The following is a 16,808-nucleotide window of genomic DNA, read 5'->3' as shown; positions in this document are numbered from 1 at the left end:
TACACCTCGCACTATTAATGACTTACATATATTCTGCCACGCTACCTGAAGTTATTGCTATTAATCTGAGACTGCTTCTTGAGCCTCGAGCAGAATTCATAGCACCACACATCAATGAATATTGATGTGAGTACCGTGACTTACCCGTTAGATTTGCTCCAGCGAATGACGGAGGTCGACGGCCTAGTGATAGGGATCTCAAACTTTTGAGGTCTCGGCGTTTGCTCGCGCCTCATGATTTTTCTATGGTCTCTAGAGTAGGGAATGAGCTGCTTACTACACTTAATGTGTCAGCTAAACAGTCCCTTCCACCAGAGGCCCATCTAGACTTTCAGTTTAAAGTTAACGGATGTACAAGAGTCATTCATATAAAATTTCACACATACCATCACAGTGAGACGGACCACTTACCATCACAGTGAGACGGACCACTTACCATCACAGTGAGACGGGCCACTTACCATCACAGTGAGACGGGCCACTTACCATCACAGTGAGACGGGCCACTTACCATCACAGTGAGACTGGCCACTTACCAGCACTGTGAGACGGACCACTTACCATCACAGTGAGACGGACCACTTACCATCACAGTGAGACGGGCCACTTGCCAGCACTGTGAGACGGGCCACTTACCATCACAGTGAGACGGACCACTTACCAGCACTGTGAGACGGGCCACTTACCAGCACTGTGAGACGGGCCACTTACCATCACAGTGAGACGGGCCACTTACCAGGACTGTGAGACGGGCCATTTACCAGCACTGTGAGACGGGCCACTTACCATCACAGTAAGACGGACCACTTACCATCACAGTGAGACCGGCCACTTACCATCACAGTGAGACGGGCCACTTACCAGCACTGTGAGACGGGCCACTTACCAGCACTGTGAGATGGGCCACTTACCATCACAGTGAGACGGGCCACTTACCATCACAGTGAGACGGGCCACTTACCATCACAGTGAGACGGGCCACTTACCATCACAGTGAGACGGGCCACTTACCATCACAGTGAGACGGGCCACTTACCAGCACTGTGAGACGGACCACTTACCATCACAGTGAGACGGACCACTTACCATCACAGTGAGACGGGCCACTTACCATCACAGTGAGACTGGCCACTTACCAGCACTGTGAGACGGACCACTTACCATCACAGTGAGACGGACCACTTACCATCACAGTGAGACGGACCACTTACCATCACAGTGAGACGGACCACTTACCAATACAGTTCTCGTCGAAATCATAGCTGCTGGGTTCACCGTCAGCCCAGTTGAAGTAAGCTCCGGGTGTTCCGTCCATCCATCTGTTGCCGTCAATGTCGTTCTTCATGCCAATCCACAGCCCCGTCTGGCTCAGGTCCTGTCTAGCCACCAGGTCTGCAAGTTCCAGCCTCGTGTACATAGGAATTATTCCACAAACATGAGTCACTAAAATAGCTGAATTATTGTCTTGATATGAAGTGATGTTATTATGCCAGGAGGGGATATACCGTTCGTGCGGTGCGTGTTGGTTGGTTTGTGAACGTTACCTTTACTAAAGCAACCAACCTCTTGGGCTGGATGAAAGAGCAATGGTCTTTCCTTCATGCAGGTCGGCGTTCAATACCCGACCGTCCAAGTGCTTGGACACCATTCCTTCCCCCGTCCCATCCCAAAGCTTAATCCTGATCTCTTCCAAGTGCTATATAGTCATAATGGCTTGGCGCTTTCCCCTAATAGTTCCCTTCCTTTACTAAAGCAATGTGTTCTCAGGTTTAACCCCGTTAGTAATTACGTAAATTCCGTTATTCATAATAAGAGTGAAATAGGTATATTCCTGCTGCGGTATTTTTATGTGTGGTTTCCCATTGCCAGGGGGCCAGAAAGTCTATTAGACTCCTTGAGGTCCCACTAGGTTAACTACTGACGTTCTCCAGATGCAACCCACAACAGCTGACTAACTCCCGGGTAACTAGTTGCTGCTAGGTGAACATTATTAGAAAATATGCCCAAACGTCTCGAACACGGGACCATTCGGTTGCGAACCCACTTCTCAGACCATTATGCTACTGTCACATCTACGTGTACAACACTCAACATTGTCCTCACTAACTGGCACAACAGTCACGTCCGAGTGTACGATATTGTCCTCACTAACTGGTACAACAGTCACGTCCAAGTATACAACATTGTCCCCAGTAACTGGTACAACAGTCACGTCCAAGTATACAACATTGTCCCCAGTAACTGGTACAACAGTCACGTCCAAGTGTACAACATTGTCCTCACTAACTGGTACAACAGTCACGTCCAAGTGTACGATATTGTCCCCACTAACTGGTACAACAGTCACGTCCAAGTGTACAACATTGTCCTCACTAACTGGTACAACAGTCACGTCCAAGTGTACGATATTGTCCCCACTAACTGGTACAACAGTCACGTCCAAGTGTACAACATTGTCCTCACTAACTGGTACAACAGTCACGTCCAAGTGTACGATATTGTCCTCACTAACTGGTACAACAGTCACGTCCAAGTGTACAACATTGTCCTCACTAACTGGTACAACAGTCACGTCCAAGTGTACGATATTGTCCCCACTAACTGGTACAACAGTCACGTCCAAGTGTACGATATTGTCCCCACTAACTGGTACAACAGTCACGTCCAAGTGTACGATATTGTCCTCACTAACTGGTGCAACAGTCACGTCCAAGTGTACGATATTGTCCCCACTAACTGGTACAACAGTCACGTCCAAGTGTACGATATTGTCCCCACTAACTGGTACAACAGTCACGTCCGAGTGTACGATATTGTCCTCACTAACTGGTACAACAGTCACGTCCAAGTGTACGATATTATCCCCACTAACTGGTACAACAGTCACGTCCAAGTGTACGGTATTGTCCTCACTAACTGGTACAACAGTCACGTCCAAGTGTACGATATTATCCCCACTAACTGGTACAACAGTCACGTCCAAGTGTACGGTATTGTCCTCACTAACTGGTACAACAGTCACGTCCGAGTGTACGATATTGTCCCCACTAACTGGTACAACAGTCACGTCCAAGTGTACAGTATTGTCTTCACTAACTGGCACAACAGTCACGTCCAAGTGTACAACATTGTCCTCACTAACACAGTAAACACAGGAATGGAGAAGCAACTCACCGAAAACAAATGACTGCTCCTGTGAAGAGTAGAGGGAGACGAGGTCTGGCGAGGACTGTCCCTCGCCGTACCACTGCTCCAGACACACGGCGCGGGCGTCAGCGAAGGTCAGCTCCTCCAGCTCCAGGCGGTAACACTCCCCCGTCACTGGGTTCTCTGTCCAGTCCCAACCGCACGCTGAAGCTGTGGGCAGCGTGGAGGCGTCACACTAGTGTGGGAGCATGGTGTGGCGCCACACCAGATATGGGAGCATGGTGTGGCGCCACACCAGATATGGGAGCATGGTGTGGCGCCACACCTGGTGTGAGAGCATGTTGTGGCGCCACACCTGGTGTGGGAACATGTTGTGGCGCCACACCTGGTGTGGGAACATGTTGTGGCGCCACACCTGGTGTGGGAGCATGTTGTGGCGCCACACCAGGTGTGAGAGTATGTTGTGGCGCCACACCAGGTGTGAGAGCATATTGTGGCGCCACACCTGGTGTGAGTTTGAAGCACAAAGTAGAAAACTATGAGGATGAATTTAGGTACTTTTGGTTTTACTTTTGAATACGACATAGGTTGAACAATTATTTTATTCACTGGTGAGTGAGTTCCATAAACTGGGTTCTTTCCATCCACCTGGGCTCTAGCAGACTCGAACCCTGGACCCCACGTGTGTGAGGCCGATACTCAGTTGACCGAGCTATTGAGTAGTCTTAATAAGGAAAGTTTCCAGAAGCAGCATCCTGCTGCCAAACTGGAGTATTCGACTTTCCCCTGACTACTACTGAAGCTCAGAGGAATTAGTGTCGCTAGTGTCCTATTTAAAGGAGTTAAAAGTGCAAAAACAGATGCATTCGAACTAGGCACACCTCAAGGTGGTGTCCTAAGCCCTATGCTTGTCAATATACTTATGCACAAACTTATCCATGACATACCTGTACAACCTACTGAAGCTGTCATATGTTATGCTGATGATATTTGTATTATGGCACACAGTAAACCAAGGCTACAAGTGTTACTTGATGCATTCTCCAAGAAAGTAGTAGAATGTGGCCTCATGATCTCTGTTGATAAAACAAGGGTTCTTATTCCCCATTCTCTTCATGTTAATTATACTATTAATGGAGTGCCCGTGGAGACTTGTGAGTCTTATAAGTATCTTGGAGTCGAGGTTAATGATACAAATCTCATCAGCAACCTGCGCAAAAAACTTGTTGAGCGTCTTTAACCTCTCAAAACTCTTGAGCGTAAAGGATTTGGCATTAACATAAAATATACTCGTAGTTTTTAAATTGCCTTTATACGATCTGTTGTTGATTATTATGCCTTGCATCTTCTTAATTTTTCTCCTAAACAGTTACAAGGCCTAGATGTAGTACAGAATGATGCCATGCGCATCATCCTGGGTTGTCCAAGAACTGTCAGAATTGTTAACATGAGAAAGGAACTAAAATTACCTTCCATTTACGAAAGAATAGTTCTACTTAGTACTATGTTTTGCGCTAAAACTTTGAAAAATAATGGTCCCCTTCAGCTCTATTCAAATTAAATTGAGATCCATTCTAAACAATTCTGATTGTTCCCTTAATTCGCCGCAAAAAGCTCCTTACAGTGTGTGGCTCAGTTGTTGTGTCTATAATCTTCTGAAACTGACTGTGTCTCTTAATCCTGATAAAACTGTTCACTATATTCTCCCCTTGGAAAGATGTGTAGGTCTCTTTGCATTATACCCCCATCAGTGTCAATCAAATGTATAACACTGGAACTATAAGATGTATAACATTAGAAGCTATTGACAGTCATCTTCAAACTCTCAAACCGACGGAATCCTATGCCTTTAATGATGGCTCCGTGCAGCTAGGCACTGGTAGAACAGGTTGTGCATAAAGGGAATGAAATGATCATGTCTAGTACACAGAGACTGAACATCTGGGCAAGCACGCCACTGAGTACCTTAAACTCAATGGTGTTGGAGTGATATTCTGCGACTAAAAGTGCTCTGCAGTCCTTAAATAAACCATCACAATGTATGTCGGAAGAAGTTTGTAATATTGAATTGAATGTAATTTTTGCCAATGATAATAACTATTGTATAAAATTTGTGTGGATCTCATCTCATGTTGGAGTTGGAAAACATGACTTTGTATATCGATTGGCCAATGAGGTTTGCAGGAAAGAAAACATTGATTATGACTTTGGACTATCTAATGCAATTATTAGAAACATACAAATTAGAGAAATTAATTCAGATTTAGAAGAACTAAGAAATGCCAAGAGACCTGAAAGCTGCAGTATTAAAAGCTATGACAAGTTTTGTAATAATAGGTATTTGTATGGTCAGCACAGTAACCGGACCAGGCAATGTGATGTAGTCATTGCACGAATTCGCCTTAGCTATAGACACATCTGGCAGGTTAGTGAGGCTGAGCTATTACCAGAATATTCAGATTGTAAACTCTGTGATAAACCTTTAATGCATTCACTAGGACACTATATTGTTGAATGTGAAACCGTAAAAGACTTTAGACCTCCTGACCTCTTGTACCACCAACTGTGTAACTATTTCATTGACTCAGGTGTTCTGGACGATATCCCGACAATTTATCCAAAATTTGCTTGTCCATTTTAAAGAATGAAGAACATTTTTATTTATATTACTTCTAAGCTGCATCGCTTATGAACCCATCCCTGCCCTTGTGTGGCAGTGCACAATAGAAAGTTGTTTTCACATATTCATATATTAAAACATTGATTGTAACCATGATATACATGTGCTTCATGTCGGAAAATCCGACACCATTTAATATATCATACAGATAATAGCTGTATTGTATAAACAAGTAACCCATAGAAAACGTAACTTGTAGTGGAATTACCGTCTATAGAAAACGGGATATCATCACCACATACTATTATAATTCACCACCTATTATGGTGGGAATTATTCTTAAATACATTAGTCTTTGGACTTTACCATCATAAAAACATCTTATATAAATTAACTTAATTATCAATATTAAAGTAGAGTAAATGTGACCCTTCTATCACTTTCTGAAATCTGGACAAAGTAGGCCAGGCGTCAGGGAGGAAGGAGGGAGCCATTGTTGTGTCACCTCCGAGACGTGTGGAGCAAATTTAGCTCCTATCATAACTGGACAATGTCGGCCAGTAACGTCAATAGCATGGAGTGTTAAACAGCCATTGTTTATACGAGACCAGAGGCTCACACGGGAGCAAATTCGGCTCCTGTTAATTTTACTTGGACGTAGTGTTATGGAAACCAAAGGTGTACCATTTTCAACACGCTGTCTACAAATTCAAGTTAAGTGTTCTTTCCGAAACCCATGTATCTTCATTTATGGCCATTAATGTCATTATATAGGGTGAGCCAGTTAGAGCACGTGGAAGCCTCAAACTAAAGGTAATTAAGCCAGGTCTTCATGTTCCATGTACAGTTTTCTCTGAAATACTTGTCATATATAGGATTCTGGCTTCACAGCTAGCGCACTTATGACAGGTCGAGACGAGGAAGATTTTGTGCACCAGTTACTGGGTGATATGGAAGCTACCTCAAAGAGGATAATTTGGTGTCTACAACCTAGTTATACCTGGTGGACTAACCTGCTGTACTATAAGATAAGGAACCTCTTCAATGTATGTAGTTAATTCTGTAGTTTGATTGGCTGCATATATATAAATATAAACCCCCCTAATGTGTAGAGGATCGATTTGTGAGATTATGAGATTATTGCAGAAATACAGTCCACTTATCATTATACAAATTGCTATCGAAGTATATAAATTAACGTAAATATAAATTCATATAAATTAAACAAATATAAATCTCACAGGTCGGTTCCCACATTGTTTGGACCTTCGGAACCGGAATATTCGGTCCTTTGAACCCACATTTGGTCATCTTAGTACCGGATGAACCAGTTAACCAGTGGATTCATTAAATAAACTAGTGCAGTGTTATTTAAACAAAGGCCAGCCAGTCAAAGACGGAAGCGTAGCCTCGAGGGAGCTCAGGAGCCTCCCTCAGTTCAGATCTGCCTCATCAGCGGTTTCATGCACACCCACAGATTTGGTGGAGTGTTATTCTGTGAAATGACAGCGCTAATATAGAAGCCAGCCAAATTAGTGACTGTGTCGCGAGATTGTTCACGGATTTCGTGGTGTTACATTTCGCGAGAGATTATCTACGAATTTTGTGGAGTTTATTTCGCGAGGTCACTAATAATATTTAATACTTCTTGATAATATTAGAAGTTTCATAGAGGCTAATTAAGAGGCTATTATCAATAATGGTGTATATTATTTCTCCAAAATAGAGAATTATTTATTATAAATTGCACTAGTGATCACAGTATAATATTTACTAATTGCCAACCCACAACAGGGTAGGATATTAACCACTGACTAGTTGAACTATTATTGTTCATCCTAGTCCCATTATTACCATAGTCAGTTGTACTATATTGAACAACCTAACACCATTAATGAATGGTCCAGACCCTATTTTGGGTGTAATTTTTATCAACTCGAATTGAGTTGTATATATAATAATTTACTTATGATCATTACACCTTTGAGTGATTAATTAGTGTCTCTACCATCCTGGGGTGATATAGAAGAGCTAACCTAAAGGTACTTCCAGTGACACTGGTTTATCACTCAAATCATTAGTGTGTATGATTGTATATATATAATGTGTATTAATTTTAAGTGCTAACCTCTAGTAGAGGTAGGATTATTGCCTAGTGAGTGCAGAATTTACCCTAGGCTACCATTAGAGCTTGTTCAGTATTATGAGCAGCCCAAGTACAAGTCCCACAAGGCTTCACCAACTAGCCAGTATGGATAATACAGGGAGAATGAAAAGAACCCTTGCAGGTCTTAAAGGCCACTTAACAAGACAGATCAAGAAATGTGAAGATTTGTCACAACAATCAACAGTTGATTATGCTGACCTGGAAAGCTATTATCAAGCAGCTGCAGGTAAATTTGAGCAAATCAAATGTCAAATAGCAACATATGTGGCTGAACTTGCCAACACCAATTTATCAGAAACAGAAATAGACGACATTATGGTTGATCTTGCGAATTATGAAGATCACACTCAGGCCACGTTACAGCCTTATGTCAAATTAATTGCCCAGAACAAGGCAACAACTACAGCAACAACAACAACAGTTGCATCTAATACGAGTCAAGCAGAAGCTCGACTCCCTCCAATTAATTTACCCACTTTCTCAGGAAAAGATGAGGAAGATTGGGACGAATTTTGGAACAAATTCGTTGACCTTGTAGACTCAAAACAATCTTTACCAAAGAGTAGTAAATTCTCTTATTTGCAAGGCCAATTATCAGGTGAGGCTAAAACAGTAGTATCCCATCTGAGATTAACTAATGACGGCTATGATCTGGCAGTAAAACTCCTCAAAGATAATTATGCTGATCCAGAAGTAAGAACATCACATTTAGTTCATGAGCTGTTGCATTTACCCCCACCGGAGGCTTCAGCTGATTCACTCCAAGTCTTCAAGCTGGAGGTAGAATCATTGATCAATGCCCTCAGCCTGACAGCAGATACAAACGGGGCTGAGTGGGTCTTGAAAATAATTGTCCAGGAGAAAATACCTAGGGACATATTGAGACAAATGAGTGCTCATTACAATAAAAGCATCTTATCTATGAATGAAATATCTGAAGGTTTAAAGTCAGTAGTTCATCAATTACGAACACATGACAAATTAAAACCACCAAGTAAACCCTCAGAAACCAATAATAGTAAACCACAGAGTACCAAAGGTACTCCAAATCAATCTAGACAATATAATTCAACACCAAAGTGGAACAGTGGCAGTGTGGGCGTATATGCAGTGGGACCCTCCAAGCCTATAGTTACTGTGTCACCCAAGAACGTGACACCAAAGGGTACTGGAAGCTATGGAACATGTTTGTTCTGCAATGAGAAACATTCAATGTACCACTGCTCTAATTATCCTGATAGTGACGCCCGTGTTGAGCGACTCAAAGATTTGCAACATTGCACGAGGTGCCTCAGGAAACATAACATCAAGGATTGTGATACCCAATTACACCCTTGTAATAGGTGTAACAAAGGTCAACACCATGCAGCATTGTGCAGAGACACCAAAACAACGTCTCCAAACCCCAAGGTGGAAGATAGCATTCCCACCACAGTACAGTACTGCAAGGTGCAACAAACAAAGAGTGTCCAATCGGCAAAGTCTAAAGGTAATACGACTTTGCCTACTGCCCAAATTACCATCCTGAATAAGAGGGCCAAGGTCCATACCCGTGGGTTGTTTGACCAAGGATCCCAGAGAACATATATCACTAAAAAGTTGGCAGATGAACTACAATTAAGGCCTGTAGCCCAGACGTCATTCAACATCTCAGGGTTTGTAACAGATGCAGGACCTCAAGTCTACCAGGTGGTACAACCATCAGTACGTTTAGGCAGGTACGTCTGTCGAGTACAAGCCATTGTGGTGGACAAAATACCAGTAGACCTACAAGTTCAAGGTCTGAGAGCAACAGCCAAATTCCTGAGAAATAGAGGAATAAAATTAGCAGATAATATTAAGTCTGATCACCTCATTGACTTCGGTCTCCTTGTTGGGACAGACTATTGCCATCGATTCATCGGTAGCCCTACTAAATATCAGGGTATAACCATGTTAAACTCTGCAGGAGGTAAATTACTCTCAGGCCCAGTATCAAGCCTGAGGAGACCTATGCCTGCAGATAAACAATACCAATAGAAATCTAAATTTGTCAGCTGATTATATTTCTCCAGTAGCATTATACTAAGGAGATTACAGCTGACTATACCAACAGAGGTTGATGTTAGTATCATCATTTGAAGCTGAAGATGAGTTCATGAGGCCTCAGTGGCAAATCAGCGAACAGTAGCCTAAAACAGCTACAAGTCACTGCGACCAATGTCACTGAACCCACTGCAGTCTCAGAACCATACTTTACTTTAATGATGAGCTATTCAATCTTCTGAATCAATTAACTAAATTAAACCCCAATAAATCTGATGACTGATTTGATACATTTATTATTTAATCAAGATGTATTCCTTGGGCCTCAGTGTTTATATATCAGTGACTAGTTACCTGAAGAAACTTCAAGTTATATCTAATGTCACTGATCTCACTGCAGTCCCTGAATCATACTTGACTGTAGTACTTGATCACATCCAGTCTTCTGGGTTAAATAATATGTAATAAGGCTTGAATATTAGCCTTTCAAGAGTTGACAGGGAAATGAAATCGCATTAGACTTCTAACCCCTGCAACTCTAGTACGGGACATCCGTCCTGTACGAACAGACGCACAAATGTGTGATTACTAACTACTAACATCAAATTAATCTAATAATTCGAAGGAGGAGTATCGGTGTTCGTCTGTTCTAATTAGGACTTCGACCCGTGAGCAACCCCTGGGGAATTATGTCGGAAAATCCGACACCATTTAATATATCATACAGATAATAGCTGTATTGTATAAACAAGTAACCCATAGAAAACGTAACTTGTAGTGGAATTACCGTCTATAGAAAACGGGATATCATCACCACATACTATTATAATTCACCACCTATTATGGTGGGAATTATTCTTAAATACATTAGTCTTTGGACTTTACCATCATAAAAACATCTTATATAAATTAACTTAATTATCAATATTAAAGTAGAGTAAATGTGACCCTTCTATCACTTTCTGAAATCTGGACAAAGTAGGCCAGGCGTCAGGGAGGAAGGAGGGAGCCATTGTTGTGTCACCTCCGAGACGTGTGGAGCAAATTTAGCTCCTATCATAACTGGACAATGTCGGCCAGTAACATCAATAGCATGGAGTGTTAAACAGCCATTGTTTATACGAGACCAGAGGCTCACACGGGAGCAAATTCGGCTCCTGTTAATTTTACTTGGACGTAGTGTTATGGAAACCAAAGGTGTACCATTTTCAACACGCTGTCTACAAATTCAAGTTAAGTGTTCTTTCCGAAACCCATGTATCTTCATTTATGGCCATTAATGTCATTATATAGGGTGAGCTGGTTAGAGCACGTGGAAGCCTCAAACTAAAGGTAATGAAGCCAGGTCTTCATGTTCCATGTACAGTTTTCTCTGAAATACTTGTCATATATAGGATTCTGGCTTCACAGCTAGCGCACTTTTGACAGGTCAAGACGAGGAAGATTTTGTGCACCAGTTACTGGGTGATATGGAAGCTACCTCAAAGAGGATAATTTGGTGTCTACAACCTAGTTATACCTGGTGGACTAACCTGCTGTACTATAAGATAAGGAACCTCTTCAATGTATGTAGTTAATTCTGTAGTTTGATTGGCTGCATATATATAAATATAAACCCCCCCTAATGTGTAGAGGATCGATTTGTGAGATTATGAGATTATTGCAGAAATACAGTCCACTTATCATTATACAAATTGCTATCGAAGTATATAAATTAACGTATATATAAATTCATATAAATTAAACAAATATAAATCTCACAGGTCGGTTCCCACACTTCAGCCTACAGATTAGACTTATTGTCTTGTTTATGACCCTCTGTCCTGCGTTACAGTGAATACCAGCATTATCCTCACTTTAATAAGAATTAATTGAAATCTCAGATTAGGCAAAATTGTAATTAATTCTGTCAATAAAGATGTTAGTAATAATAACGCACTCTTCGAACTACTCTGGCGTCCGATTTCTTTCTCTCGAGTCCGAGCATCAGACTGTTCTCGCGTCCGATAAAAATATATTTGTATAAAATTCATTTATTATTTGATCGACTTCAGGATAGCTTCAAAATGAGCGCCTTTTGAGTGCGCACAGTTTGATACCAAAATGAAAGACGTAACACGAAAATTTATGTCAGAACACTGGAAAGATATAAATAATTTTGTGATGATGAGCGTCCAAAATTAAAATATTTGTTAAAATTCCAGTTATTGCTTTATTATTATGGGAATAGTTTTAAAATACGCGCCCTTATATTGCGAACAATTTGATACTAAAATGAAAGACGTAACACGAAAATTAATGTTATGAAACTGAACGAGTATACACATTAGGCTGCGGTGTGCAAATTGGTGCTCGTTCACGGGTAACTTTACGCTTTGTTGCGGGGAGTCACGCCAGACTTTTGAACATTATATGCCCATACACCTGTAGGGAATTCTATTGCGAACACAATTATACTAAAGCGAACGACATAGCACAAGAATCAAGGTGAGAAAACTGAAATGAGTATACACATTTCGATGTCGCCGCGCGCTCGCCCGCACGCCTGGGGCGTGACCGCTAAGTTGGCGGCGCGCATGCCCGGGGTGCGAAAGTGTTAAGTAAATTGTCATTCATTAATTTGATTTAATGGGTCCTTTTATTTGCATGGAGTGTTTGCACAGATTTAGTCTGACTCTGGGGATATCAAAGAAATATATATTTCTGGTGTGGTGCTCATAGAGTTTTATTACATCTACCAAGGAAAAGTTTCAGATCAAGATTAGCATTAGGAACAAAGATTTGTACATGTTAATAGCACATGAGAATGTGTAGAGTGAGTGTATGTTTAGCATGTTAAGGGACTTAAACAGAGGGGCTGTGTGTTGTCTGTTATAGTTGTAGGGCTGCAGAGGTTGTTATAGTTCTGATAGCAGGTTTTTACTTGGTGATGATGGCCTTAAGGAAATTTGCAGTGGTTGAACCCCATGCACAGATACCGTATGTAATATAGGGATAGATTAGCGCATAGCATAATGGGAGGAGAGCAGAGTTTGGAACATAATATCTGATTTTAGAGAGTATACCGACCGTTTTTGAGACTTTCTTGGTTATGTGTTGCATGTGGGTGCTGAAGTTCAGTCTTGTTTATGTATAGCCCAAGGAACGTTCCCTCATTTTTTTGCTAATGTTAACATTGTATATTTCAAGTTTAATTATATTTGATAATTTTCTCCCAAATAAGATGTAGTAGGTCTTTTCTATGTTTAGTGTGAGTTTGTTGGTTGACATCCATTAGTGGACTTTTTTTTAATTTATTATTTACAATATTATTTAGTGTGTGGGGGTTGGGGTCAGAACAGGAATGAGGAATATGATAACAGAACGATATGAGGAATATCGTCTGCAAATATTATAGGTTTAAGAATGTTAGAAACATTTGATAAATCATTGATGAATGTAAGAAATAGGAGAGGTCCTAAGATGCTGCCCTGTGTCACTCCTGCTGTTAATGGTAGAGTGGGAGAGGTTATGTTATTGATGGATACATATTGGTATCTGTCACTAAGATAGGATCGAATATAGTTCAGGGCAAGGCCTCGGATTCCATAATTGTGAAGTTTAAGTAAGAGGTAGTTGTGGTTAACAGTATCCTTTCCTGAGCCAGAAAGGCTCTTGAATCGCCTTTCTCAAGTCAATGAAGAGGCCAATTGGAAACTCATTTTTGTCAAGGGCTGTGTAGATTATATTAAGCAGACTAATAATTGCATCATTGGTACTCTTTTGGGAACGGAAGCCAAACTGGCAGGGACTTAATATGTTGAGTTTTACAAACTAGAAATAGAGCTGTTTATAAATAATTTGTTCTAATATTTTTGAAAGTATAGGTAGATTTGATATTGGTCTGTAATTGTTTATTTTAGCTATCTCGCCTTATTTATGAACTGGCGACACTCTTGCTATTTTAAGGATATCAGGAAAAGTATAACACACTAGAGATTTGTTGAATAGCAGAGCTATGGGTGGCTCAAGGCAGGGGCAGCACTCTTATATATCATAGATGGTATTTCATTAATGTTCCCAGCTTTGGTTTTAAGTGATTGAATTAAGGATATAAAGTCTGTCGGGCTGACTGGTAAAAGGAGTAGAGAGTTTGGATAGCTGCCGGTGAGATATGAACTAACATGTGTCTGGGTCTGGGGGATTGTTCTGGCAAGGTTACCACCAATTGATGAAGAGAAGCTATTAAATTCAGATGCCGTTTGAAAGCAAAGTTTGTTGTAACGTCTGAAGAATAAGTTAATATTCATTATATATTTTTTTGTTACATGATTGTTGTTCATGATAAGTTGAAGCGTGAAGGAAGATAAGCAGGTGAGTGTAGAGGAGACTCACTGTCTGGCTGGGCTGTGGTGGTGGTGATGGTGCCGATGGGGGTGGTGGAGGCCGCCATCTTGCATGTGTACGGTAACGTTTGGTCGCAAGGAAAGTCGTTCCATTTGCCTGTATCTTCCAGCATCTGGACGCAGTTCTCGTTGCCAGAGGGTTCACCTAGGTAATAATGTCTTCAGCATTAACTACAAAGCACAATGACATACGAAAGTGGCTCATATTCTTACTGGTGCTCATTTTCCTCACTCATCATACTCACATACTCATTACTTCCTCATGAATTAATTCTTACCATAATGATTTAAATACTTAGATTTCAATTATTAACGCTCATATGTTTCCTTCAAAAAAATAACAAATAATAATTTAATCAATATGCATTATTCATATAATTAAAATTCCAGTTAAGATCCCATTAGAGAAGGTAATTAAGATCATGGCCAGGAGACCAGAGTCATCAGCCACACACAGCAGGTGTCGTCACTTCACTCAAGAGACTTAACCAGTGCTAACGTGGCCTGACATCCTTACCCACATTCCAGTTGGTGATCGTGAGGCTGGAACCGTCGCTCCAGCGCCAAGCGTCTGGAGACTGGCGTTCATTCAAGCCAAGCCAACTTCCTCCTCCCTGGCGGTCTGCAGAAGGAGGAAAGAACGTTCTCAAGTTTACTGTGTAGATAAAGGTTAAGAATGCCCAGGAGGACATGTGTCAGTTCAATGTTCCACACTAGTCAACATCACGAGGCTAAACAGCTCCTCATAACAGGTGTACCCACTGTGTACGAAATCTTGTTCTGTCCAGGTGTGGATGGAGACGAGCTTGGCGTTTTGGGAGGAGCAGGCAGAGGAGGCGGCTGTCCACGTCATCTCCTGAGTACTGAACAGGTAGCAGTGGTCGCCGTTCTGTTCCCAGCCATCTGGACAGTACCGTTCATCTGCGCCACAAACATATACCTTTACCACTTTGAGTTACTATTAAATAATGTTCATATATATATATATATATATATATATATATATATATATATATATATATATATATATATATATATATATATATATATATATATATATATATATATATATATATATATATATGTCGTACCTAGTAGCCAGAACTCACTTCTCAGCCTACTATGCAAGGCCCGATTTGCCTAATAAGCCAAGTTTTCATGAATTAATTGTTTTTCGACTACCTAACCTACCTAACCTAACCTAACTTTCTCTACTACCTAACCTAACCTAACCTATAAAGATAGGTTAGGTTAGGTTAGGTAGGGTTGGTTAGGTTCGGTCATATATCTACGTTAATTTTAACTCCAATAAAAAAACATTGACCTCATACATAATGAAATGGGTAGCTTTATCATTTCATAAGAAAAAAATTATAGAAAATATAATAATTCAGGAAAACTTGGCTTATTAGGCAAATTTGGCCTTGCATAGTAGGCTGAGAAGTGCGTTCTGGCTACTAGGTACGACATATATATATATATATATATATATATATATATATATATATATATATATATATATATATATATATATATATATATATATATATATGTCGTACCTAGTAGCCAGAACGCACTTCTCAGCCTACTATGCATGGCCCGATTTGCCTAATAAGCCAAGTTTTCATGAATTAATGTTTTTTCGACTACTTAACCTAACTTTTTTGGCTACCTAACCTAACCTAACCTATAAAGATAGGTTAGGTTAGGTTAGGTAGTGTTGGTTAGGCTCGGTCACATATCTACGTTAATTTTAACTCCAATAAAAAAAAATGACCTCATACATAATGAAATGGGTAGCTTTATCATTTCATAAGAAAAAATTTAGAGAAATTATATTAATTCAGGAAAACTTGGCTTATTAGGCAAATCGGGCCTTGCATAGTAGGCCGAGAAGTGCGTTCTGGCTACTAGGTACGACATATATATATATATATATATATATATATATATATATATATATATATATATATATATATATATATATATATATATATATATATATATATATATATATATATATGTCGTACCTAGTAGCCAGAACGCACTTCTCAGCCTACTATGCAATGCCCGATTTGCCTAATAAGCCAAGTTTTCATGAATTAATATATTTTCTCTAATTTTTTTCTTATGAAATGATAAAGCTACCCATTTCATTATGTATGAGGTCAAATTTTTTTCATAGGAGCTAAAATTAACGTAGATATATGACCAAACCTAACCAACCCTACCTAACCTATCTTAATAGGTTAGGTTAGGTTAGGTGGCAGAAAAAGTTAGGTTAGGTTAGGTTAGGTAGGTTAGGTAGTCGAAAAACAATTAATTCATGAAAACTTGGCTTATTAGGCAAATCGGGCCCTGCATAATAGGCTGAGAAGTCCGTTCTGGCTACTAGGTACGACATATATATATATATATATATATATATATATATATATATATATGTCGTACCTAGTAGCCAGAA

The 16,808-nt window shown here is 40.3% G+C and overlaps 1 protein-coding gene across 1 annotated transcript in view; it reads right to left on the bottom strand.

The window, feature by feature from the left end:
• LOC123749292 (macrophage mannose receptor 1-like) overlaps window positions 1-16,808 on the bottom strand; it is a 236,043-nt gene that overhangs the window by 83,886 nt on the left and 135,349 nt on the right. The window contains exons 12-16 of the mRNA XM_069311889.1: window positions 15,107-15,265; window positions 14,862-14,966; window positions 14,334-14,489; window positions 3,175-3,357; window positions 1,237-1,392 (exon numbers count right to left, since the gene is read on the bottom strand). Coding sequence (XP_069167990.1) covers window positions 1,237-1,392; window positions 3,175-3,357; window positions 14,334-14,489; window positions 14,862-14,966; window positions 15,107-15,265 — 759 coding nt within the window. The remainder of the gene's footprint in view (window positions 1-1,236; window positions 1,393-3,174; window positions 3,358-14,333; window positions 14,490-14,861; window positions 14,967-15,106; window positions 15,266-16,808) is intronic.

Source organism: Procambarus clarkii, chromosome 70 (genome assembly GCF_040958095.1).
Source record: "Procambarus clarkii isolate CNS0578487 chromosome 70, FALCON_Pclarkii_2.0, whole genome shotgun sequence".
Taxonomy (NCBI): Eukaryota; Metazoa; Arthropoda; class Malacostraca; order Decapoda; family Cambaridae; genus Procambarus; species Procambarus clarkii.
This window is presented reverse-complemented; position numbering and strand designations above follow the sequence as displayed.